At 49.3% G+C, this 25,682-nt stretch overlaps 1 protein-coding gene across 1 annotated transcript in view; it reads left to right on the top strand.

Moving 5' to 3' along the window:
* The window catches only part of LOC111156439 (BRI3 binding protein), a 26,569-nt gene extending 887 nt beyond the window's left edge, over positions 1–25,682 (top strand). The window contains exons 2-3 of the mRNA XM_022517348.1: positions 12,368–12,470; positions 21,618–25,682. Coding sequence (XP_022373056.1) covers positions 12,368–12,470; positions 21,618–22,039 — 525 coding nt within the window. The 3' untranslated portion in view covers positions 22,040–25,682. The remainder of the gene's footprint in view (positions 1–12,367; positions 12,471–21,617) is intronic.

The raw sequence follows: 25,682 nt of genomic DNA, 5'->3' as shown, positions 1-25,682 counted from the left end.
TTTCTTTCTTTCTTTCTTTCTTTCTTTCTTTCTTTCTTTCTTTCTTTCTTTCTTTCTTTCTCCTTCCTTCCTTCCTCCAACCTTCCTTTCTCTCTTTTCCTTCCTTCCTTCCTTCATCTTCCTTCCTTCCTTCCTCTTTCTTTCTTTCTTTCTTTCTCTCAACTTCGCAGGGAAAGAAAGGGGAGTAGAACAGTCTACTATGTCGCTTCGGCAACCTGGCCCAGTAACCCTCCTGAGCTCCTACTTCTGCCGCCCCTTGATTTGGAGCGTTTTTTTACTCTGGAACTTTCAGCAACCTGCAGCTCTCCTGTGTGTTGAGCTCCCAGGAGGAGCGCGGGAACTTCTCCCCATGCCCTGCTCTGCCCTCTGGAGCCTTGTGGGACGGCTTCATTTGGGGCAAGTGCCCGGAGAAAGGGGAAGTGAATGAGGGACAGTTGCATGTGGTAATGTGGTTCCCTGAGCGCAGCCCTTGCTGTTCCTCCTGTTAACTTCTTTACTCTAGGCTAGCCCTGGGGTTTGGGAACTCAAGTTCTGGCTCTAGTGCTTACCTGCCGGCTGGCCTGGCAGAAGTGGCTTCATGTCTTTGAGCTTCAGTTTCTTTATCCTTCAAAGGGGCTAATCATAATATCCCCTTCGTTATGAGGTGGGGATTATGAATCGTTGGTGGTCTTCCCAGCCCAGAGTAATGGCTAAATCCGTACCTGCTACATTCTGGCCGAGGTGCAAATCCACATTGCTTTAGTCCTGCTGGAAGGACTTTCGGGATGAAAAAAAATTCTCTGGTGCTTGACATGCAGGGGGAAAAAAAAAAAATTAAAACCCAGATCAGATTGGCTGGATATTCGTATTGGGTGAAATGAAAAGATTAGTTTAGTAGGAAAACGGTGACTTCTGACTGCCGGCCCTCTCCCGTGGGTGTGCAGACACTCCTTGTGGAGGTCATGGGTTCTGTGGCGGAGAAGATCGCCTTGTGGGAGGCATGACCCAACACCTCAGAGCAAAAAGATTCCCAGCCTGTCTGCCTGGGCATAAAGGGTGTGAGCAAGGTGCCGTTGTGCTTGAATGATTCGAAGGCAAAGATCTTTTGTTTTGGAGCCAAAATTTTGAAAGTTTGTCTTGTGCTGGTGGGAGCACAGGCAAGTTACGTTTCAGGAGGTGGTCCTAGGTGAGAATCTAAGTTCGATGGGCATGAAATACAAAATGATATTTCAGGGCCTCACTTCTGGGTTGCGATCAATAACACAGGTCTATTCTGGCAAAGAACCTGGGACTCTCAAGGTCAGAATTCTTTCTGGGGTAAAACAGGGTTTGTGCCTTCAATAGGGATGATACAAATTTGTTATTTGCTTGAAATGTGCTGAGTGCTTTTGCAGATAGAGTAACTCCATTCTTAGAACAACGCTGTGAGTGGGTACTGTTAATATGTTCATTTTGTAGGTAGGGAAACTGAGGCACAGAGTGATGACATGCGTGTCTTCAAGGCAAACCGAGTGGCCGAGCCGGGAATTCAACCCGGGCAGACTGGGCCCAGAGTCAGCACTGGTACCTTCCTTCCCAGGTCTTCCTGCCTCATGCCCCTTTCTGGTTCCCCCCCATCAGAGCAGCCTCTAAAATGAGGCTGACCTGACATTTCCTGTCGCGTGTAGCTCAGACTGGCCAGGCTTGGGGGAGACTGTTTTGTTATTCTTAATTAAACAAAAACTGGGTCTGCTGGCAACTGTAGTTTTCAGCATGTCTGGGGTTACTAATTGGAGCCAGACCGGCTTGGTGGGTTGTGAAGTTTGAGGGTGTTTAAAGACACACCCCGTATTCTAATCTAGGCCGTGTCTAAAATAAACCCGTGATGTTCTGGTTTGGAGCGACAGGCCTCGCTGTCCCACAGACGTGGGTCGGAATCCCTAGCTCTGTGATCTCGGGCCAGTTGTTTGACCTCTCCGTCTCATTTGTGCAGAGGAGATGAACTCAAGGGTTGAGTGCAATGAGCAAGGCCATACGAAGTACTGAATAACCATTTAGTGAATGATAGAAGATATTTATAGGAAGTGGGTTCATCCAGTAGGAGGACGATCAACTCATTTTTTTATTAAGCAACTTGTCTGTGAATGTTCATAGCAGTGCTTTGCACATCAGCCAAAAAGTGGAAACAGCCCAAATGTTTATCAGCTGATAATGGACACACCGTGGTCAGTGCAGGCAGGGAATACTATCCAGCCATAAAAAGGAATAAAGCACTTGGATGAAACTTGAAAAACAAAGGAAAGAAGCCAGACACCAAAGGCCTCGTGTTGTAAGGTTCCATTTGTGTGAAGTATCCAGAACAGGCAAATCCGTAGAGACCGAAAGTAGATAAAATGTTTCCTAAAGGGGGGCAGGTGGGATAGGGAGTGAGCGCTTAATCGATAGGGGGTTTCTTTCTGGGGCAATGAAAATGTTCTAGAGCTAGGTAGAGATTGTGGTTGCACACTGTTGTGAGTGTACTAAATGCCCCTGAATTGTACACTTTAAAATGGTTCATTTTATGCTATGTGTCTCTTACAACAATTGTTTAAAATTTCTTAAGCACCTACAGTATGAGCCAGACATAATGGCCCCTCCTGCGGACCTTTCAGGGGACAGGCAATAGATAAGTCTGATCCATAAAACAAGATTATTTCAGAGTGGTAAGTGCTGTTTCAGAAATAAGGGAAGAGGATGTAATCATATTGAAGAAGAATCTTTGTTCAAGCTTAGGATGGATCTGCCCTGCTCTAAGAGAGAGGCTCTGTTATGGTCTTCCCTGTTTTACAGATGAGGACCGCAAAGGCATGGAAAGGTTGACTCTCTTGCCCCCAGTCCAGCTAATCAGTGGGAGAGGACGGGGAGTGCCCACACTTGTAACCTCTGTAGAACTGGAAGTTAAGTGGAATAGAGTGGCCAGGGAAGTAAGCTGAATGAGAAGGAGGTAGAGGGAGAGAGCACGCCAGGCAAAGGGAGCAGCATGAGCAAAGGCCCTGCGGTGGGAATGGGTTTGGTGTATAAGGACAAGGGAGGGCTGGTTGTAGGGCTGTGACAGACTGAGCAAGGGACAGAGGGAGACAGCCACATCATGCAGGACCTAGGGTTAGGGTCAACAAAACAGGCTCAACAGTGATGCAAGAAAGGCCTTGTGGGAGCCAGGAGAAAGGGGTCAAGTACCTTGCCAGGAGACATTGGGCAGGATGTGGAGGGAGGGGCATGAGATGGGTCTGGGAAGATGGGTTGGCATGGAAGGAAAGGGGTGGGACAAGGTTGACGAGGCACGGTTCACAGGTTGGGTGCATTGGGGTGTGGATCTTGGGGAGCACAGGGAAAAATTACAGCTGGACCCACGTGGTGGGCACATCTGAATGGTAAGCTGAGAGCTGGTGTTTTTTTCTTATTCCTTTGCTTTTTAGTTAGTTTTTTTTTTTTTAAGAAGCTTAACATTTATAGTTTTTTTTTTCTTTTTAATAAGGTCACAGTTGCATGGAATGCCATTTCAAATAGTTCAAAGTTAAAAAAAAGAAATCAGCTTGCCACCTCTGACCCTATCTCCATTCTGCTTCCCAGAGCAGTACGGATATTCTGAATACGGATAGATCCTGCCTCTTCATGCGTTTTCTGTTTTTCATTATACATGCTGTCCCACTCTCTTCTCCTTCTTTTCCCTCCTCTTCCTTCCTCTTCTTTTTTTAATTAATAAATTTTGGAGACCACATCCTATTGGTACATAAAGCTTTGATTCCTTCTTTTTGGAGGGCTGCCAAAAGCAAACTATTATTCAGAATGTACCCTATTTAACCCACCCGATAGTCAATATTTTGTTAGCGTCCCGTCTTTTGCCCCTGCATGACTCGCTGCAGTGACGGTCTCCCTATGAAGATTGCTGTGTGTGCACATAGACAAATTCACCTACAGACCGTTAGACAGCAGACTCCAAGGGTCTGTGCATTTACAAATTTTTAAATTGAATCCTAGTTGGTGTACTTTCCTGCATGAGAAGTATGAAGCATAGTGAATCCTTGTACCCTGAAGATATCCATGTCACGAGCACACGGGTCTAGAAATGGGTTGTCCCAGGCTCTCTGTGCCCCTCCAGCCCAAGACAACCATTCTCCTGCCTTTGGCAACATAGTTTTTGTCTTTTGTCTTTACACACAGTTCTAATTCCATACACGCTTTTTAAAAAATAATATTTTATTTATTTATTTGAAATAGAGAGCCACGAGCAGGGGGAAAGGGAGAAATAGACTCCCCACTGAGCAGGGAGCCCGATGTGGGGCTCGATCTCGGGACTCCAGGATCATGACCTGAGCTGACGGCAGACTCCTAACTGACTAAGCCGCCCCAATGCCACATACACACTTTTAACACCGAGAGAGACTGCTAGATTGTTTTCCAAAGAATGACAAGTTTCCACTCCTACCAAACATATGAAGGCAGGCTTCCAAACCTTCTCCAGCAAAGTGTGTCATTAAATTTCTGGTTTTATTATGTTTGAGATGATGGTCTCTTCACTGATTCAAAATCCATTGGCCTTTTCTATTCTGGAAACTGCCTTTTGTTTTCTTTGTCATTTTTCTATTGAGCTGTTGGTCTTCTGTTTTTGTTTTTTTAAGAGGTTTTTGCTTTGTTAGGTGTTTGCAAGAAAGTATTTTGAGCAAAATAACCCTGACACTTTCCAGTCTTTTTTTCCCACCCCATGGAACTGCTTTACTGACATTACACTCCAAGAGACCGCACCTGTTTAAAGTGGGGTAGAGGGGCTGAAAGTGGACGAGTTGACAGATTTTGACGTGTGTCCCTGAAAACATCACCACAATCAAAATGTTTCCTCTAACTCGCTACTTTGAAAAATTTTGAAGGACAGAGCATTTGAAAGAACAAGGAATGGCTGGAAATCCCTCACCTGGCCAAGGGGTGGTTCACATATCCCCCAAACTTGTTTTTCTCTTTTCCTTGGCACACCACACACACACACACACACATGCACACACACACGCACGCATACACGCCCCCATGCACATGCACAGGCATGGTTTTTTCTTTGCAGAAACATTTGAAAGTGAGTTGCAGACGTCATGACACTTTCTCCTACGGAACCACGGAACCATGGTCCAACTCCCCCCCGCCCCAGGAAAAAACCTTACATTTAGTACAAAAAACACTCGTCATATGCTGTCTATAGGCACATTTCCTTTATAGCTTTCCAAAAAAAATCTAATGCGTAATCAGGCATTGCTCACTGCATTTGGTTTTTAAGTCATCTTAGTGTCTTTTAGCTTGTCAGAGTTCCCTCCATTTTTGGGGGTGGGTTTGGAGAGCTTTTCTGACACGGCCATTTTTGAATTGCACAGACCAATTGCCTTTCCCCACCCCCTTGTTTTTTGTTTTCTTTTTAAAGATTTTATTTATTTATTTGACGGAGAGAGATCACAAGTAGGCAAAGAGGCAGGCAAGAGAGAGAGGAGGAAGCAGGCTCCCTGCTGAGCAGAGAGCCCAATGCAGGACTCAATCCCAGGACCCTGAGATCATGACCTGAGCCGAAGGCAGAGGCTTAACCCACTGAGCCACCCAGGTGCCCCTCGCCACCTTGTTTTGGTAACAGCTCTATGGAGCTATAATTCAGGCACCATAGACTTCGGTCGTGGAAATTTCAGTGGTTTTGAGTATATTCGGAGAGCTGTATGGCCATCACCTCAATCGATTTCAGAACATCCTCTTTACCCCAGAAGGAAACCTTGCACCCTTTGGCCATCATTCCCCTTCCCCCATCCTTACACAACCCGTCATCTGTGTGCTGGTTCCGTAGACTTGCCTATTCTGGACGTTTCGTACAAAGGGAATCACACAGTGTCCCTGGCTGCCTTTAGGACGGATCCACCGTGTGGCCTACGTCCGAACCTCATCCCTTCTTATGACTTTTTATTTATCCATCAGATAATGGATATCGGGTTGTTTCCACTTTTTGGCTACTGTGATTAATGCTACTGCAAACATTCACGTACAAGTTTTTTGGGTTTTTTTGTTTTTGTTTTTGTTTTTTAAGAGAGATAGAGCTCCCAGGCAGGGGAGCAACAGGCAGAGGAGGAGGGAGAAGCAGGGGGCCCGACGCGAGGCTTGATCCCAGGACCCTGGGAGCATGATCTGAGCCCCAGGCAGGCGCCGAACCAACGGAGCCACCCAGGTACCCCCCCCATGTACAGGTTTTTATGGGAACATGTGTTTCCAACATTTCGGGTGTACACGTAGGCATGGAATTGCTGAGTCCCGTGGTAACTGACATTTCAAGGAACCGCAGTACAGATGCACCCTTTTGGATTCCCACCAGCAGCGTATGAGATCCCTATTTCTCTACATTCTTGCAAACACTTGTCACTGTCTTTCTGATTAGAGCCCTCAGAGTGAGGCTGAAATGCTATCTCACCGTGGTCTTAAGAGACCACTCTTTTCTTTCTTTCTTTTCTTTCTTTTTTTTTTTTAAGATTTTATTTTATTTAAGGGGCGCCTGGGTGGCTCAGTGGGTTGAGCCGCTGCCTTCGGCTCAGGTCGTGATCTCGGGGTCCTGGGATCGAGCCCTGCATCGGGCTCTCTGCTCAGCGGGGAGCCTGCTTCCTCCTCTCTCTCTGCCTGCCTCTCTGCCTGCTTGTGATCTCTCTCTGTCAAATAAATAAAAAAATAAAATCTTTAAAAAAAAAGATTTTATTTTATTTAAGATTTTATTTATTTATTTGACAGAGAAAGACACAGTGAGAGAGGGAACACAAGCAGGGGGAGTGGGAGAGGGAGAAGCAGGCCTCCTGCTGGGCAGGGAGCCCGATGTGGGGCTCGATCCCACGACCCTGAGATCATGACCTGAGGTGAGGGCAGATAACCAATGACTGAACCACCCAAGCGCCCTAAAGATTTTATTTTTAAGTAGTCTCTACCCCCAACATGGGGCTCGAACTCACAACCCCGAGATCAAGAGTCGCACGCTTTGCTGCCTGAGCCAGCCAGGCGCCCCCCAGACCAGTCGTTTCTCGAAATGTCCAGCAGGGTATGTTGTCTGACGGTTCCCTGGTAGTTAGATGAGGGTATCACCGCATAAATGGCAAGGATTCCACTGAAGGGGTCTGCGCACCTGCCTTGGAGGTGCCTTTCCCCTTTGTGACCCGTTTGTGACCGCTGCGTGTGTCCCAGTGTTTTCCGTTCATGCAGTCTTTGCAGTCAGTGTGTTCTGCACATGCTCAGGCCAACTCGAAAGGGTAGAAACTTCCCTCCTGCTCTGACTTGCTCATCAAGACGCCTTTGCTGACTTCCCCTGGAGCCACTTTGCATGAGCAGAGGGTGACGGGCTGGGCGGGGCGCCAGGGGTACAATTGGATGCTGGATGCCGTCCGGGGGGTGGGTGTCCAGGCCTCCCCGGTACAAGAAGAGGGATAATGAAATCCCGGCTTGAGTCATTTGTCCCTCCCACGGGGACAGCCACGGGCCTCCCGTCTGTTCACCTGAGTCTTCCTTCTTCTAACTTTTCATCCTGAACGTTGTGCAACCCTCACCAAAGGAGAAGGGATCTTGTAATGAACCCCGCACCCAACACCCACGGCTTCTGCCTATCAACCTTCTGCCATTTCTGCTATAGTTATCCCCTTACCAAAAGTGGCCTTTAACCTGCAATAGTATTTTAAACCCAATCCAAGTCATTTTAGTTAACCTGAGAATACTTTGGTCTGTATCTTTAACAAAAAAACAAAAAACATGACCACAAAACACACGGTTCATGGCAGTATACCGTAGTGACTGACCCTAGTCGATTTTCCAGTTTTCCCGTCTAACTTGAAAGGTCTCCCAACCAAATTGCTTCCTTTGCATTGGGATCCAAACAGAGTTGACCCTGCATTTAACCGATGTGTCTGTTAGGTCTCCCTTTAAAAAAAAATATCTTTAAGGGGCACGTGGCTGGCTGGGTTGGTGGGTCATAGGACTCGACCTCTGAGTTGTGAGTTCGAGCCCTACCGTGGGCGTAGATATGACTTTTAAAAAAAAATCTTTAAAAATGGATATATCTTTATTTTTTAGGAACAGTTTTAGATTTATAGAAAAATTGAAAGGATGGCACAGAATCCCCTCACAGCCTGCGGGCAGATCCCCCTGTTGTGAACGTCCTACATTCTCATAACGCATTTGTTACGTCATCGAACCAGGATGGCTAGATTATAAGTAGCTCAGAGTCCATGCTTTCTTTCGATATCCTTGGTTTTTACCCAACGTCCCTTTGTGTCCGAGGATCCCATCCAGAACAGCACACTGGCTCGAGCTGTCCTCAATCTGGGGCACGCTCTCTGCCTCTCCTCGGCGGCGCCCCTGGGCAGCTTGCTGGAACCCGGATCAGGGACCCTGTAGGACACCCGTCAGCTTCGATGGGTCTGACGTTCTTCTTGTGTGGGTTTGAGGCAGAAGACACGTCGAGGGCACAGGCTCTTAGCCTGATTCAAGCTGCTGTCATTTGAACGGCTCTTCCCTCTGTTACTGCTTCTTGTGTCCCCCACAGCTTCCGTGGCTTCTGTCCCGGGGCGAGTCTGCGTCCGCAACCGGCAGGTGCCCCACCCCGGGCTCCGAGCTGCAACGTGACCCCTGTAGCAGTGGCTCGGGGCTGCCCGGACAGGGCCACACTGTGCAGCTCCAACAACAGGAATTTACTAGAAATCTGAGACCACGGTGTAGGCAGGGGTGTTTCTTCCGAGGCCCCTCTCCTTGCTGTGCACGCGTGTTGTCACGGGGCCCTCCCTTTGTGCGTGTCTGTGTCCTAATAGCCTCTTCTTATAAGGATCCAGGTCTCATTGGGTGAGGGCCCACCCTAGTGACCTGATTTTACTTTACTTACCTCTCTGAAGACCCTGTTGTTCACTCCAGTCACATCCTAAGGTTCTGGGGATTGGGGCTTCAAGGTAGGAATTCGGGGAGAACACAATTCATCCCCACCCCACCCCCAGAGCTCCTGTGTCTTTGCCACGTGAAGTGGGCCAAAGTGTCCTGTGTGCCCACAATGTGCCCACAGGGCAGAGAGCAAGTTTGCCAGTGTGTGGTTAAAAGGCCTAGGGTAGGCCCTTCCCTGATTTCCACCTCTCCTGCCCCGGCCAGTTTTCAGGACGGACTGGTTCTTCCTTCTGAGCGATGCCAGTCCTGCGTGGGCATGAGGTTTTCCCAAGGATGGCAGGTCTCCAGGCACCTCCCAGAGACCCACATGGCTAGGCGCTGTGACAGGAGCATCCTTAGGTGTTCCAACCCCTGGGTACCTGGTGTGTGCTAGCCCCGTGCAAAGGCCTTTCCAGGTTAAGGTGTCCAATCCTGTCTTGGCCCCATTTGACAGCTGACAAAACTGAGGCACAGAGAGTTTCAGCGGTGTGAGCACTGGTGCCTCTTCCTTCCAAAACAGCTCCTTCCTCACACCCTTTCCAGGGGAGCTGGTACCATCTCAAAGGCCCAATACCTTCTTCTAGAAAGCCTAGGGCCCTTCCTTTTTCCTCCATTTGAACAAATTGTGAAAAACTGCCACCCAGTTCCAGACCAACATGTACGATATGCAACAGGACGAGCAAAACAGAGCATACCTGTAAAGTGGAATGCTATGGGGCCATAAAAAGGAATGAAATCCTGATTCCTGGTACAACCTGGGGAATGTCGTGATGAGTGAACGAAAGTGGATGCGAGAGGTCATGTGTCGTACAATTCCGTTTGTATGGAAAGTCTAGGAAAGGCAAATCCGTAGAGACAGATTAACAGGTGCCTAGGTTGGGGTGGAGGGATGGGGAGGCTTTCTTTGGAGGCGATGACCATGTTCTAAAATTAGATCATGGTGATGGTTGTATAACTTCGTGACTTTGTGACTTTTCTAAAGACCACCCAACTGGACACTTGGAAGACATGAACTTAGTGATATGTAAATCATATGCCAGTAAAGCTCTTTTTTTTAAAAGGAAGGTTTTTGTTTGTTTGTTTTGTTTTGTTTTGTTTTTTTTAGAAAGAAAGGGGAGTGGACTGAGGGAGAGGGAGAGAGAGAATCCCAAGCTGAGTTCCCACTGAGCATGGAGCCCAACTCTGGGCTCAGTCGCAGAGCCCTGAGATCATGACCTGAGCTGGAGTCAAGAGTTGGATGCTTAACTAACTGTGCCATCCAGGTGCCCCTAAAAAAGGAGTTTTAATTATAAGACCGTTACCAATGGGCCTTCTAACTGGGTACAAATGTGTCCCACCACCTCCCTCCACTGCCGCGAGGGGCAATCGCCCTCTTTTCTGTGGCACGTACACTTCCTTCTGGTGTTCACAGTCTTTCCACTTGTGTGTGTAAGTGTTTTTTGTTTTTTATTTTTATTTTCATTTTTTAAGTAGACTCCACACCCCATATGGGGCTTGAACTCAGGACCCTGAGATCAAGAGTCACATGTTCCACCGACTGAGCCAGCCAGGTGCCCTGTTTTATTATTATTATTTTTTTTAAACCCAGCTCTTTTTTTTTTTTTAACCCTTCCATTTTAAAATAGCTTAATGGAGGTATAATTCAAGTACCATACAATTCATCCCCCAAAGTGTGCCGTTCTGTCCTCGTTGGTCTGTTCATAGAGTCGCGCACTTGTCATCACAGTCCATGGGAGGACATTTTGCCACTTCTAAAAGAGATTGTGTACCTTTTAGCTATCACAGCCCCCCGGCAACTGCCCATCTACTTTCTGTCCCTATGGCTTTGCCTGTCTGGACATTTCACACAAACAGAATCGTTTGCTCTGCGGTCTCTCGTGTCTGGCTTCATTCCCTGGGCACCCTGTTTTCAAGGCTGATGCGGAAGTGTGCCTCAGTACCTCCTTCCATTTTATGGCCCCATAATACTCCGTTGTCTGGATAGACCAGCTCTGTTCATCCGCCTGTCAGCTGATGGCCATATTTGTACCGTCTCTACCTGTACAAACCCCGTTAGGGCAATGACCTAAGGATAAAAGGATGATTCCTTGCAGGACACGTTGGGGTCAATGCTCTATGAGAATATGGGATGTCAGTAGGAATCGTGACCATTTAGCAGGTGCTCAAGGCACTTCACATGAATATGGCACTTATTGCTCAGAAAACCAGATGGGGCAGTACAAGTGTACATACGTATCTCTCAGCTGGAGCTCTGCTCTGAGTCTTATAATTAAAACTCCTTTTTTAGGAGTTCTGTGTTTTTAGTATCGTATGTGGGTATCTGTGTAACTCACTCACACACACACACACACACACACACACACACACACACACAGCTACCTAGCTAGCAGGAAGAGGCCGACCTGGGATTTGAACCCAGCACCTAGACTCCCAGCTGCACGTGCTCTCAGCCAAGCCACAGAGCTGGGGTGGAGGTTATTTGAGTCCCCTCTCTCCTGGCTGCTGATTCAATCCTGTTCCTTTTCCCCGTGTCCTGGGGCAGTGATCCAACCATGAAGTCTGGTTCCAAATGCTATAGGCAGTTCACTCCAAGACATTGCCCACGTGAGTCAGAGCGCCTATAGGTACAAGGCTCCGCTCGTCATTCCCATTTGCCCTAATAGCGCAGGTTGGAACAACCGAGGTGTCCAGCGGGAGGGGATCGCTTAAACCCCTTTATGGAGAATGAGGCAGCTCTGTACGGGCTGAGGTTGAGTAATCACTAAGACAAGAGTGTCACAGGAGAAAAACTGCAAAACAGGGCCCATTTGCTGTTGCTGGTGGGAAGACACTGACCGGGCTCCTCGAAAGGATGCCGCCGAAGTGAGTGGTGACAACATGTGCCTCTGGACGGTGGTCTGCATGTCAGGGAGGGAGATAGGAAACTTGCCTTTCACTGAATTCCCATTTGCAGCTCTGAGTTTCATACCATGTGTGCAGAGTGTTACTTATTCCTCCAAACTAGTCGAACAAGACTGATTCCTCTGTTCATAGTCCTCCAGAATCACCCGGAGAGCCCACGAAGCCCTCCGACAGGCCAGGTTCTTACAGACGGGTGGGGCACGGGGCTCTAGCATGTCCACGTACCTGGGAGATGGGATACAGCTCGTGTGTGAGAACCACCATCGTCTTCATCCTTGTCCCTCGTCCCCAACACCCATGCTCTGGGTGGAACTGTTTAAAAAATGAGAAATCAGGCAGAGAGAAGCGGAGTCCTTGACCTTGTCATGAGCAGGAGGGCTCTCGGAGAAATCAGGAGTGGAGCAAAGCCACTTCGTGGGGACCTCCCAGCTCCCAGTCGACCGAGCTCACGACAGCACCCGGGCTGCCAGCCGACTCCGTTTTCCCATTGACGGGTCAACCCCCGGGCCCGGCTGGACGAGATGGGGGCGTTGTCCCAGTCGGTGTAGTGACCGTTCTCTTGTTTCTGCAGTTCCTGACCAGGCTGACCGAGCGGTTCGTGCTGGGGGTGGACATGTTTGTCGAAACGTTGTGGAATTTTTGGACAGACCTCTTGGATGTTCTTGGACTTGATGGTAAGTGGGGCTGGGGGGGGCATTCATTTAAGGCTGTTTTTTTCTAGTGGTTCTCAAGATGTGGACTCAGTATCCGCAGTGGGTGGCATGGGGGACCCCTTGGAGGAGGCAGGGGGACACAAGAGAACATTTTTTCTTGGAATAGTCGTGTAAAGAAATGGCCCATCCAGACTGAGGTGCACGGATGCTGTTTGGGGTGAGGTACGAGTGGGTGTTGCTGATTCGGCCGCGCCCAGGCAAGCCGCAGGGACCAGAGGCAGGGCCCCTGGGCTGTGGGAATACATCACAGACTACGATAGCTATTTAGGCAGAAAGGGATTTCATACAAAGCTTGGGTCGCTTGCAGAGTTTTCAGAAGGAGCGGGGTGTGGCCCCCAGAACCCGGCCAAACTGGCCTGCCTGGGGAGTTGCTGCTCTGCCCCAGGAAATCAGGAGGCTGCCTCTGGAATTGGATTCAAGGTCATGGGCCCCAGTCCGGGCTGCCACCTCTCTTGCCAGGAAGTCTCCAGTAGCCTGTGTTGAGGTCCCCAGGATCAGCCCCAGGCACAGTGAGCCACTAGGAAGACCCAGGACTCAGCACTGTAGTCATGCTCCTGGCTGTGACTTCTTATAGTGTAAGGACACAGAGCACCCTCAGCAAGGGGGACAGCTCGCTCTCGTTCCTCCAGCAGCAGTTTGTGGTGACGGCTGTCACGTGTCGAGTAGCCGGAAGCCTGTTAGAGACCCAGCGCACGGGGTGTTTCTTAGGGGCTGGTCACTTAGGCACCTTCTGCCTGGCACGGACCCAGACTCGACTCCCCGCAGGCGAGCAGGCGGTCGGCATAAATCATGATTCGTACAGACAGTCCAGGCACAGGGAGGCCCCCTTATAAGGGAATGGAGAGAGCCCTCCGCCGTACATGTGTTTTTCCCACGCCACCAAGCAGTTGACTCAGTCCTCCATGGACACTGACCAGGCGTCCCGCATATTTAGCTGAACTCTGACCCTGTCTTTCTGGAGATAGTGTCAGAGCGAACCCACAGGGCAAGGGCTCGTCCCACAGGACGCCCCTTCCTTTCCAGATGCCGGTCACAAGCCCACCTGTCCTTCCGGCAGACTAGCTGTAGATAGAACATTCCCACACGACCCCGGCTGGGTCTGACTGATCAGCTAGAGCGGCTCACAGAACTCCAGAAACCCATTTACTTAACTAGGTGACCAGTTGGTTACAGACGGATGTAACCCGGGAACAGCCGGACGGCAGAGACGAGCAGTCGAGGTCTGTGGGAAGGGCTAGGGAGCCTTAACATTTTCCGAGCGTCCCAGCCCAGAACCTCCCCAGACCCGGTCCCGTCAGGTTTGTATGGAGACTCTGTGACACAGGCGTGACTGAGTAAATCCTTGGCTGGCGCTGACTGGTTTGACCTCCAGCCGCTCTCCCCTCCCTGGATATCAGGGCACGGGACAGAAATCCCAGCCCTCTCCCTGCCGTTGGTTCTCCCAGCACCCAGCCTCCGTCCTTAGGGTCTTTCCAAAAGTCTCCGCATTGGAATACGGCTCAAAGGGGCGTCTTACGAATTATCAAGACACCTTTACTGCTCTCATTCCTTAGAAAACTCCGAAGGTTTTAGGAGCTCTGTGCCGGGCATGCGGACAAAGACCAAATATGCATACTTTGTACTATAAATCACCATATCACACTCCAAAATCCAAGTTCCCAAACACTAGCCAAGGGCCCGTCCTCCCTGCACACTTCTCTAGAGAGCAGCCTCCGGCCTTCCGTGGGAACCATTCCGCACACCTCCTAAGTCAGCGTCCTCTCTCGGCCCCTGTGGCTCCTTCTCAGCCGGTCAGCCAGCGTGGTTTTTGTTCTTATTACTACTTTTGCTGCATTGAGTGACTTCTTAAAAAAAAAACAAAAAAAAACAAAAAACATTAGTCAGGTCAAGTACTTCACCTTCAAACTGCCCAGGGTCTCCTGTTGCACTTGGATCCCACACAGGGTTCCCACCGAGGGTAGTCGGCTCCGAGGATCTGCCCAACCTCTCTACCCATCCCCTGGCCTCCATCCTGTTCTTGGACACAGCTTTGGTTCCTCTAGGTGTCCCCTGCCAGAAGCAGTCCCAAAGCCCTTTGCCTGGTGGGTCTTTTCCATCCTCTACTCTCAGGTATATGACACCTCCTCCAAGAAGCCCATCCTGACTAACCCATGTACAGGGACCCGGTCTGTTATCACAACCACCATCACTTGTCAGCTATGATGTCATGTGCACATGCGTGTGTGTCTGCGTGTGTGTGTGTTTATTGCCCACCTCCTTCTGGAATCTTTCTTCTCTGAGTGGGGTTTTGCCCATCTCCTCCAGACTATCCCCTCTGCCTTGCTCTGCCTCAGGTGCATAGGAGCCCGTGATTCATAAAAGCTGGAGGACTGTTGGCCCCTGCTTGGCTGCTGGTGTGATTTCACACCAATGTGTCCCCCCAGAAATGCCCCAGAAGCCCCATATCTGTGAACATGAGCTGATTGGGGGATAGAGTCTTTGCAGATTACCGTGGATCCTATATGCAATGTCTGGTGTCCTTATATGAGGAGGGAAATTTGGACACAGAGACTGAGAGAGAAACACAGAGAAGAGACAGCCTTGGCAGAGACCAGAGAGATGTGGCCACAAGCCCAGGACGCCTGGATCCCCTCAGGAGCTGGAAGAGGCAGGAGGGACCCCCTGTAGAGTGCTCAAGGAGCCCCGCCCCACCCACACCCTGATGTCGGAATCCTGGCCCCCAGCCAGCAAGACAGTACATTCCTCTTGCTTAAAGCCACTGCGTCTGGTCACAACAGTTGTGGGAAACCAGTAAAACCCTGCCGGGTGCAGGGTCTCCGGGAACCCTCCCAGTTGCCTTTGACACTCCCACCTGATGAACTGGAGACCCGGCCCCGCAGGCAGGGCTGCCTGGTTCACACCCGCTGTCGTCCCCCCTCAGCCCCTGGGAACCCGTCTCCAGCCTTGAATCACCGAGTTCAACCTGGGAGAGGCCTCAGACCAGCTCAGGGCACCTCACCACTGGGGCAAAGGATCCGCCATAGCGGGACGGCCCTTTGAGAGGCTGCTGTGCCACTTGCAGCCTCCTGGGGCTGCTGAGGACTCCTCCTGGGAGTCAGGCTGAGTCAACTCACAGCACGGATAGAGCAACTGCGTGCAATCGTGCTTGGACTCCATGTTCACCGCTGCCCAGGTTCCATCCCCAACCAGCGCGCCCTGGAGAAGCGAGCCTCATTGCAGAAAGTTGCACGCAGCTTGGAGTGGAAAAGCTAGAGTAGCGACAGCCTCCCAATTACACGGGAGACGATCAGAACAGCATCCTTCCCCAGAGTCCTCACGGGCTCATGTTCATGGCCAGGGCCGCTGGCCCGTTCCAGAGATGAAAGCACTCCCTTTCCTGTCATGTTCTCCCCTCCCTGTAGCTGGGGCATCAGCTTCAAAACATCCGAAGGCCTTTGGGATTTGCGTCTTAGGCCTAGAAGTGGGAATGTGCAAAAGGCAGGAGGCTGTACCCCAAAGCTGGATATTCTGGTGCACAGTGTTTCCACGGGTACAGTCCTCTAACTTCCGACTCCAGAAGTTTTCAGGGTCCCAGAGCCTCCCAGGACCAACGGAGCTGCCCAGTGGAAACGGAGAGCCAGATGAAGTTACATGTTCCAGTTGCTGCATTAGAAAAGTAGAAAGACATGAACTGAATAAGGTGTTTTAGCCGACCCAGCAGATTCCAAATATCGTCATCTCAACTTGTGATCAATACGAAAAATTGTTAACGAGGTGCCTTACGTTTTGGGAGTTGTTACGCCGTTGAAGTGCAGCCTGTGTTTGACACGGCACATCTCCGTTCAGACTTGCCACATCTCAAGTGCTCTGTGGCCACATGTGGCCAGCGGCTACCATAAAGGACACAGGGGCGTTAGCCCTGCTCTAGATCTGGTGGCTCAGGCCACTGTTCTGGGAAGTGGAGCCCTTGTCCAGGAGTCGGAAGGACGGATTTAAGTCTCGTGGCTTCGTCAAGTTGTTTGCGTTCTCTGAAGGCTTGGAAGCCACAACCCGCGCCCCCCCTTGCACTGTGCTGTGACCACGCATTGGGACAGCGCAAGGAGTGGATGGCTCCAAGCACCAGAGTCCCTGTGTCGCGGTCCCCGCCCTGCCCTGCTGTAGCTGTGGGAGTCCCCACGTGGGAAAGGCTACATATTGTCAGCATGTTGTGAGGACCAGATGACAATTAGTGCAGAACCATTAGAATAGTGCCTAGCCCCAGGCAAATGCCTCGTAAACACTCTATGGCTTACAGAGGGGCTCTGCTCCATAAAGTACATCATCACACCCTTCTGGGACTCACCCGGTCCCGATCCCCTGCGCCGAGGGCCGCCTGCATCCGCCTGCACACAGAGTCAGCTCTCCCTAGGACCCTGGATCGGGGAGGGCCCCTGACCCAGGATGGCCGACAACCTCACAGGAGGGGGAACCTTGGGCCCAGAGGCCCCACGAAGATGAAGGCAGAGATCGGGGAATGATTGTGTGAGTCAGGAAGGCCGGGGATCACCCACACACCCCAGAAGCTGGGGTAAGGCCTGGGACGGAGTCGCCCTTGTGGCTTCAGAAGGGGCCACCTGCGGACACCCTGACCTCACCCTTGTGGCCTCCATGCTGTGTGAGAATTTGATCCTATTGTCTGAGCCACTCATCCCGTGGTTCTTAACTGTGGCAGCCCCAGGAAGCGGATACAGGCAGGACATCCAGAGCTGCTCGTGTCCTAGTTAGGATTTTTAGGGCCTCCGCAGGGCGGGGCGAGGTTGCTCCTCACTGGCCTTGCTGGAGAGAAGTGCAGTTTTTATTAGAGTCGCGGGAACTGTGTTACCATTCTTGGCCCCAGTCAGGGATTCCCCCCAGGAACCCTTATACCCACTGGTCACCTCACTTAGTCCCTTGATAACCTGACAGTACATGCTGTATGGCTTTAGATGGTGAGTTTAGTCTGGTGGTTCTCAAAGTATGCTCGGAGGAACCCTGGAGGGGGTTCCCTGAGGCCCGTCAGGGGAAACTGTGAGGTCATGCATTTGAGACATGCTTCCACAGTTTTTTATATCGATTCCATGTTGATAATAGAGCGAATACAACTTGGGCTAAGTATCTCAACGTTAATTTTTAGCTTTTTCTTTTTTTCCCTTTTTAATGTGGCCACTAGAAATATGTAAATTACATCTGTGGCCCACCTTTGTGGCTGGCATCCTATTTCTGAGGATTCAAAACCAGATCTGAGGATCCAGCCCTCTCCTCTCAAAGTGGATATTATAGAGATTTGTAAAAACACAAAACAACTCCACTGTTTTGGTTGCGGGGGGTTTGGGGGCTTTGTTTTGGAAAGCAGTTATTTTTCATGAAAAATATATTATTTGTATTAACCTATAAATGGGTTCACTGTTATTTTTATTTATTTATTTTTTAAAAGATTTTATTTATTTATTTGACAGACAGAGATCACAAGTAGGCAGAGAAGCAGGCAGAGAGATAGGAGGAAGCAGGCTCCCTGCTGAGCAGAGAGCCCTGTGCAAGGCTCGATCCCAGGACCCTGAGATCATGACCTGAGCTGAAGGCAGAGGCTTTAACCCGCTGAGCCACCCAGGCACCCCTCACTCTTATTTTTAAACAAATTAATAATAATAATGTTTAAAAATGAATTTATTACCTTTGCTTAATTTTTCTGTAAACCTAAAACTCCTCTGAAAAATTAAGGCTATTTAATAAGAAAAAAAATTTTTAGAGAAAAATTAGCCTTAAGGTATGAGGTATATCTAAGTACAAGATCATAATGAAGTTCTTTTTTATTTTATTTTTTTGAGTAGGCTCCATGCCCAGTGTAGTGCCCAGTGCGAGGCTTGAACTTAAGCCCTGAGATCAAGACCTGAGCTTAGATCAAGAGTCAGACGCTTAACTGACTGAGCCACCCAGGTGCCCCCAATGAAATTCTTTTTTATTTGTTTTTAAGCTTTTATTTATTTATTTGACAGAGAGATCACAAGTAGGCAGAGAGGCAATCAGAAAGAGAGGGAGAAGCAGGCTCCCTGCTGAGCAGAGAGCCCGATGAGGACCTCGATCCCAGGACCCTGGGATCATGACCTGAGCCGAAGGCAGAGGCTTTAACCCACTGAGCCACCCAGGCGCCCCTCAATGGCTTTTCTTTAACCAATGTAGAAAAAAATCCTAAAATTTATATGGAACCACAAAAGACCCTGACTGGCCAAAGGAATCATGAGAAAAAAGATCTAAGTGGTACTTCCTAATTTCAAGTTGTATTTTAAAGCAGGAATGATCAAAATAGTTTAATTCTGGGGTTAAAACAGACATACAGACCAATGGAAGAGAACTGAGAACACAGAAATAAATCAGGGATCTATGGTCAACCAGTATTTGACAAGGGATCGAAGAATACTCAGTGGAGAAAAGACAGTGTCTTTAATAGACAATGCTCAGAAAACTGGATATTCACGTGTAATAGAACGAAACCAGACCCCTATATTATGCCCCTCACAAAAATGAACTCAAAATGTATTACAGACTTAAATGTAAAACTGGAAACCATAAAACTCCTAGAAGAAAACAGGTGGTAAGCTTTTTGACCTTGGTCTTGGCAATGGTTTTTGGCGTTTTGTTTTGTTTTTTTAAATTTGACACCCAAAGCAAAAATAAACAAGTGAGACCACATCAAACTGAGAAACTTCTGCACGGCAGAAGAAACAATCTACAAAATGGAAAGTACCTACGGAGTGGGGAAAAACTATTTGCAAACTGTATATCTGTTACGGGGTTAATGTCCAAAATGTATGAAGAACTCCTACAACTGAAGAGTAAGAAACCCACAGTCTGATTAAAATATGAACAAAGGACCCAAACAGACATTTTTCCAAGGAAGACATACAAACGTCCAATGCTTATATAAAAAGGCGCTCAGCATCGCTAATGAGGGAAGTGCAAATCAAAAGCACACGAGAGGGCGCTGCTCCTCCCCATTGTTCTGGGCCAGGCGTGGCCATGGACTGGTGAGGGAGCAGCCAGAGCACTTTGGAAACCAGGCAAACTCTCGCTCACAAAAGCACACGAGATATCATCTTACACCTACTGGAATGACTCCTGTCCCAAAGACAAGATTACAAATGCTGGCGAGGACGTGTGCAACAGGGAGCCCTTCCTTGTGCGCTGTTGGTGGGATTCTCAATTGGGGCAGTCACTATGGGAAACAGTATGGAAGTTCCTGAAAGAATTAAAAATCAGAGTTACTGTATCATCCAGCAATCCCGCTCCTAGGAATATACCCAAAGCAAAGGAAAACACTATGTCACAGACACGTGTGCATCGCCATGTTCATGGCCACGTTGTCTACGAAGGCCAAGACGCAGAATCCACCTAAGTGTCCATCGACAGATGAATGGGTAGAGAAGTGGGCCTTGTATACAATGGAATATCAATGGAATATACAATGGAATATCACTCAGCCATCAAAGGGAAGGAGATCCTGCCATTTGCCACAACATGGACGGAACAGGGCATTTTGCTAAATGAAGTAAGTCAGACAAAGACAGATATTGTATGATCTCACTTATATGCAGAATCTTAAAAAAAAGAAAAAAAGCCTCATAGGAAAAGAGATTAGATTTGTGGTCAGAGGTAGGAGATAATGGGTGGGAGAATTGGAATAAGATGGTCAAAAGGTACAAATTTCTAATTATAAGATAAATAACTACAGGGAGGTAATGTACAACATGGTGATTATAGTTAACTCTTCTATATGGTGTATTTGAAAGTTATTAAGACAGTAGTAGATCCTAAGAGTTCTCAGGACAAGAAAAGAAAAAAAAATTTTTTTTGTATCTATATTAGGTGATGAATGTTAATTACGTTTATTGTAATAATTTCCCAATATATGTAATGAGTCATGCTTTACAGCTTGAGCTTCTGTGGCGCTTTATTTCAGTTATATTTTAATAAAACCGGAAAAAATATGCATGCTGAAGTATGATCTTTTGCCTCTTTCTTTTTTTTTTTTTAAAGATTTTATTTATTTATTTGTCAGAGAGAGAGAGAGAGATCACAAGTAGGCTGAGAGGCAGGCAGAGGCAGAGGGAGAAGCAGGTTCCCCGCCGAGCAAGGAGCCCGATGTGGGACTCGATCCCAGGACGCTGGAATCATGACCTGAGCTGAAGGCAGCCGCTCAACCAACTGAGCCACCCAGGCGACCCGATCTTTTGCCTCTTTCAAATGGCTTGGTAAAAAAAAAAAAAAAAAAAAAAAGTATGTGATGAAACAAAATATGGTAAAACGTTAACCACTGTTTAACCTAGTGGTGTCAATAGGAGTATTTATCTTACTATCCTTGTAACTTTTCTGTTTGAAAATTTTCTTAAGTCGGGCACACAGAAGATACATCTCCTCCATTTCACTCCATATTTAAGATGGAACGTCACGTATGATTAGGTTTGGCTGTGAGTAAGAGATCTAAAATACCAGCAGCTTTAACAAGATGGAAGCTTATTTTCTATGTGAAAGTTCACAGGTAGGTGGTTAGGCAGGTAGGTGGCTTTGCAGCACGTTGTCCTCAGGACCGAGGCTCCTTCCATCTTATTGCTCCCCAATAGGCTACTTCCCTTACTTCATGGCCCAAGACAGCTGCTCCCACTCCCGCCATCGCATCCACATTCCAGCAGGCAGAAGAAAAGGAGGTAAAGGGCACATTCCTGCTACTTTTAGGAAAAACCCCTTGAGGCCACCCCAAAACATCTCCTTGACCAAAGCTCAGTTTTGTAGCTATAAGGGAGGCCGGAAAGGCCTTCATCCTAGGCAGCCCCATAACCAGCCTAAAACTGGCCATTGGTGACTTTGAAGGACAGGAAGGGAGGAAATCCAAGAACAGTGTGTAAGCTCCGCCCTGCCACGAAAGGGCGTTTTAAACTCAGGTTATGGCCGGTGGTCTTCTCCCAGGGCTTAGCAGGAAAGATCATGAGGCAGCCGACTTCAGGGACCTCTTGTCATACACACCCAGCAAGGGAGCCAAGCTGCCCAAACAAACCCCGCTTGGAGAGAAAGCCCTGGCTCCTTGTGACCGGACCACTGTCCCTCTTCTCTGTCCCACAGTGTCGAACCTGTCCCAGTACTTCAGCCCGGCCTCGGTGGCCAACAGCCCGGCCCGAGCCCTCCTGCTGGTGGGCGTCGTCCTGCTGGCCTACTGGTTCCTGTCGCTGACCCTGGGCTTGACCTTCAGCCTCCTGCATGTGGTGTTCGGCCGCTTCTTCTGGGTGGCACGGGTCATCCTGTTCTCCATGTCCTGCGTGTACGTGCTGCACAAGTACGAGGGGGAGCCGGAGAACGCCATACTGCCCCTCTGCTTCGTGGTGGCCATCTACTTCATGACCGGGCCCATGGGCTTCTACTGGCGCAGCGGGCCCAGCGGCCCCAGCGTGGAGGAGAAGCTGGAGCACCTGGAGAACCAGGTCAGACTGCTCAACATCCGCCTCAACAAGGTTCTGGAGAGTCTGGACCGCGCCAACGGCAAGTGACAATCAGCCAGCCGGCCGGGTCCCCTCACGCCAGCGCCCTCTCTCAGAAAACAGAAGCGGAGAAGGAAGAAGAGAGCACCCAACCCCAAGCAATTTCAATAAACACTCCTGAGCACGGCGGGTGGCGCTCCGTGAGGGTCTTTCCGGCCACGTGTTGACCCCGAGGACACGTTCCCCGAGGGATGGTGGGATCGTTTGTGTGGAACTACCCACGAAGTGTCATTAGTGGGGGAGGGGGGGAAAGAATATTTTTTAAACAAAGGATATAACCGTATTAGCTGTACAGGAAGAGTTTATCTGTGCATAGAGCATAAAGTTAATTTTTTCAAGCACTTCAGTACATCTTTTGTAAGGTTTTTTAATAAAGGCGGATCGAGTCAAGTTGAATCAGACTTTACACTGAGGGGTAGGATATGCTAATTGGACACTTTCGACGAGAAGCTCCAACACTGGAATTGGGTTTCCCAGCACGGGGGTTGGTCGGGGCGGGGGGGTCTGTGTGCATGATTCTCGCGCTCCAAAACCCTGGGCTTCATCGGATGTCATTTTCGGTTGATGGCGACTTAGCGGATGGATGGTGTCTGTTCTGGGTGTGGGCAGTCGGGGTCCAGGACGAAACGAAACATCTTTTGGGTCCTAGTGGCCCCGGCCAGGCCCCTGTCAACTCTATTTCTAAAAGAAAAGATTATTCTTTGTGGAAAATCTGTTTTTTAGTTGTTTTGCTTTGTTTTGTTTCCTTCTGAACTTTGATGTATTTTAACCTCCACGTTTTGTAGAGGAAAATTCAAGGACCAGGCAAAGAAGTGTCTTTGGGGTTTGATGCTGAGAGCCATGTGAGTGAGCGCCACAGCTCCCTGCGTCAGGAGTCTGAGTGACGCCCTCATGTCGCTGTCCGCCTGCTGGACCTCTAGGGGAAGGTATGGCCTCAAGGGTTGTTGTTTTTTCCCCTGTAGTTTTGGTGGACTCGGGACCATGAAAGAAGAGCAAATCGTAGCAGCTGAGAGCATTTCCAAGTCGATGGCTGCTTCTAAGGTGTTCTCAGGAGCAATTAGCGGCAAGAAACACACCTTGGAGAAGATCCGAATTATTTTTCCTAAAATTTTTATCATCCGCGCATCAGGTGCTTTCTGTCTGAAGTCTGTGATGCCCTTGCCTTAGGTGGTGCCCCGGGACAGAGAGGAGCATACTGGGCAGACAGTGGTGGGGGGTCTTGCTGGGGTGCCTTGCGAGGCTGGGTCAGGGGTGCAGGGAAGTGCCCCAGTCTCGCACCCCCCCCAACCCCCCGGTCCTGTTGCTAAGCACCGGGGAACACACAGTGAGGAAGGGAGACTCCAGCTTTGCCAGAAGGCAGTTCTGAAGGCTGCCAAGGGTGGCAACTCCCTCCACGATCCTTCCCTGCCCAGCTCTGTGCCCCAGGGGGCCCCTCCTGGAGCCCCTGCACGCAGATTTGCAGAGACCCCTCTCAGATTGGGCAGAACCACGACCCCACGGTCCACAGAGCATTCTGGAGAAAACCCAGCTGTGCGCCAACTCTTGTGCGGAATTCCCGGGATGTTTTATTGGGGGTTGCAAATCTCTAGAAAACAAAAGCAGCTATTTTTGAGGGTGTTGGTGGAACTTCTCTTTCTAAGGTGCACATAACAGGACCCAAGCTCAGCTGCATTCAGTTCATTTCCTGGAACGCACACCTGTCCCTCTCCGGGTTGTGCTCAGGCAAGCCTTCATCCGTGGGCATCTGGAGCCTGTGGTTTTTTTGGATTGGAGGAGTTTCAGTTTTGCCATTCCGATACTTCCAGACAAATCTATCAGCACGGTGTCTAAAAAGTAACTCCAGGAAGGCTGTCCTTGCTCTCCTTCCTTTTGTGCATTTGGCTTCTGCATACTGGGCGTGCTTAGGTACTGGGTAAAACATTGGCTTTGCCGACGTTGGCCAGGGGAGAATTGGCATTCGGTGCACAAAGCTTTAAAGTCCCCCACTATCCCAGGTCTGGATAGAACCTCCACTCCGTTCCCCCTGCCCCCTTCCCACGCGAAGCCGGAAGGACACTGTGCTAATCTGTGATCTAGGCAGGAACGCCGTTGGGACCTCCAGCAAATGCTGGGAGCCTCGCGCCTCTGGGCCCCGGTTCATTGAGACTAGAAATTGCTGCGGGGAAAATGTACCCCTTTGACCCAGTGAGCCAAGACTGAGGCCGGTCTTAGAGTCTGACGCACTCAGATGAAAGATGGCTTTATCTTCAATGAAAGAACCTAGAGTTAAACAGGTGTATCACTTTAGGGCAGAAGGTCAATTTGAAATTCTGGTAGGAATCGTGGTTATTAGATCTGGATAACTCTTGCTCTTTGATGGACAACTCTTGCTCTTTGATGCCCACGTTTGCTCTTTTGTTCGGGCACGTTCGTACCTCCAGATAGTTTGGGATTTTTTTTTTCCCTTTCATGGAAGCTTGTTAGGGTACTTGGCTATTCCCAGAGCCCCCCATCTCTTTCTTTTCCCTCTCTTTTGTACATGGAAAAAAAATGTATTTTTGTACCATAGCTCATACCTGGAAGCGAAACCCTTTTTTTATGTCTCCCAGGGCGTAGAATATATTAGTACACACTTCCTTCCATGTGACGTAACCAATCCCGATGAGAACTACTGTGAATGGGTGGTCATGACGACTCCGTTTTCTAGATCTCTTAAAGTTCATCAGTGTTTATTTCCCAGTGCCTCAGTGTCCCGACACACACCAAGAACAGAAAAGAGAAAGGACCAGCTCTCTCTAACTGGCTGGATTTGTGCGGCAGCTCTGGAGTCGGTGTTGACAATGATCTCTTCCTCAGCATGCTAGACAAGGTGTTTCTGCGGCACTCCAGCCTTCCATCCATACATTCCCCATAGCGATCAGGAGTGGGGTCATCTGCCTTCCGGGGGCTTGGGGCTGTTTCAGCGATACCCCATATCACTTCTGGTAAAAAAGTGAAGCCATAGAATTTTTCGGAAGCTGGTCTTGTGCATCGATCGTGCCGGGATCTTTATTGATGAAGGTGACGGGGTGACTGGCAAGGGAGGCGAATACCATTGAAAGACGGTTTGTCACACAGTTCCCTAAAGCCAATGGGCACCGCGTGCTGTGAAAGGCCCCCCGAAGCCCGTCAAGTGCAGGGTCAGGAAGCGGAGAGGGGGGTCTGTGCTTGATGACTGTGGTGGTGGCAGGTGACCAGACTTGAATGTCCCTTCCTGGGAGCCAAGGGCAAACGTACAGGGTCAGGGTCAGTGTCTGGGGGGATTATACTAGGACTTGGCACAGCCCTGAGGGCTGGCTCAGTGGGGAAGATGCAAACCTAGTCGGCTGCTAGGTCTGTCTCTGGCGTGCAGCCTTAGGGAACGGTGAGGAATAAGGTCACATAGCCAGTGCGGCACCGAAAACACAGTGAATGCAGCCTGTCCCGGTGGCAGTCCCAAGACCCTTCATTTCTACGCCTCTTGCTGCTTTTTAAGCTGCTCTACCTGACTGACAGCTGATCACCCCTCCGTGATGGGGTTTGAATTGTCTGACTTAACCCAAAAGTCGGCTCATGTTAGGACTTTCTAAGGCCCTAAGATGTCATCTCCCTTCCCCAACTTAAAAAAAAAAAGTATATATATATATGTGTGTGT

The sequence above is a fragment of the Enhydra lutris genome, unplaced genomic scaffold (assembly GCF_002288905.1).
Source record: "Enhydra lutris kenyoni isolate GAN:26980312 unplaced genomic scaffold, ASM228890v2 scaffoldscaffold46, whole genome shotgun sequence".
In the NCBI taxonomy this organism is placed as follows: Eukaryota; Metazoa; Chordata; class Mammalia; order Carnivora; family Mustelidae; genus Enhydra; species Enhydra lutris.
The sequence above is the reverse complement of the archived record's forward strand: the minus strand, read 5'-3'. Positions and strand labels throughout refer to the sequence as shown.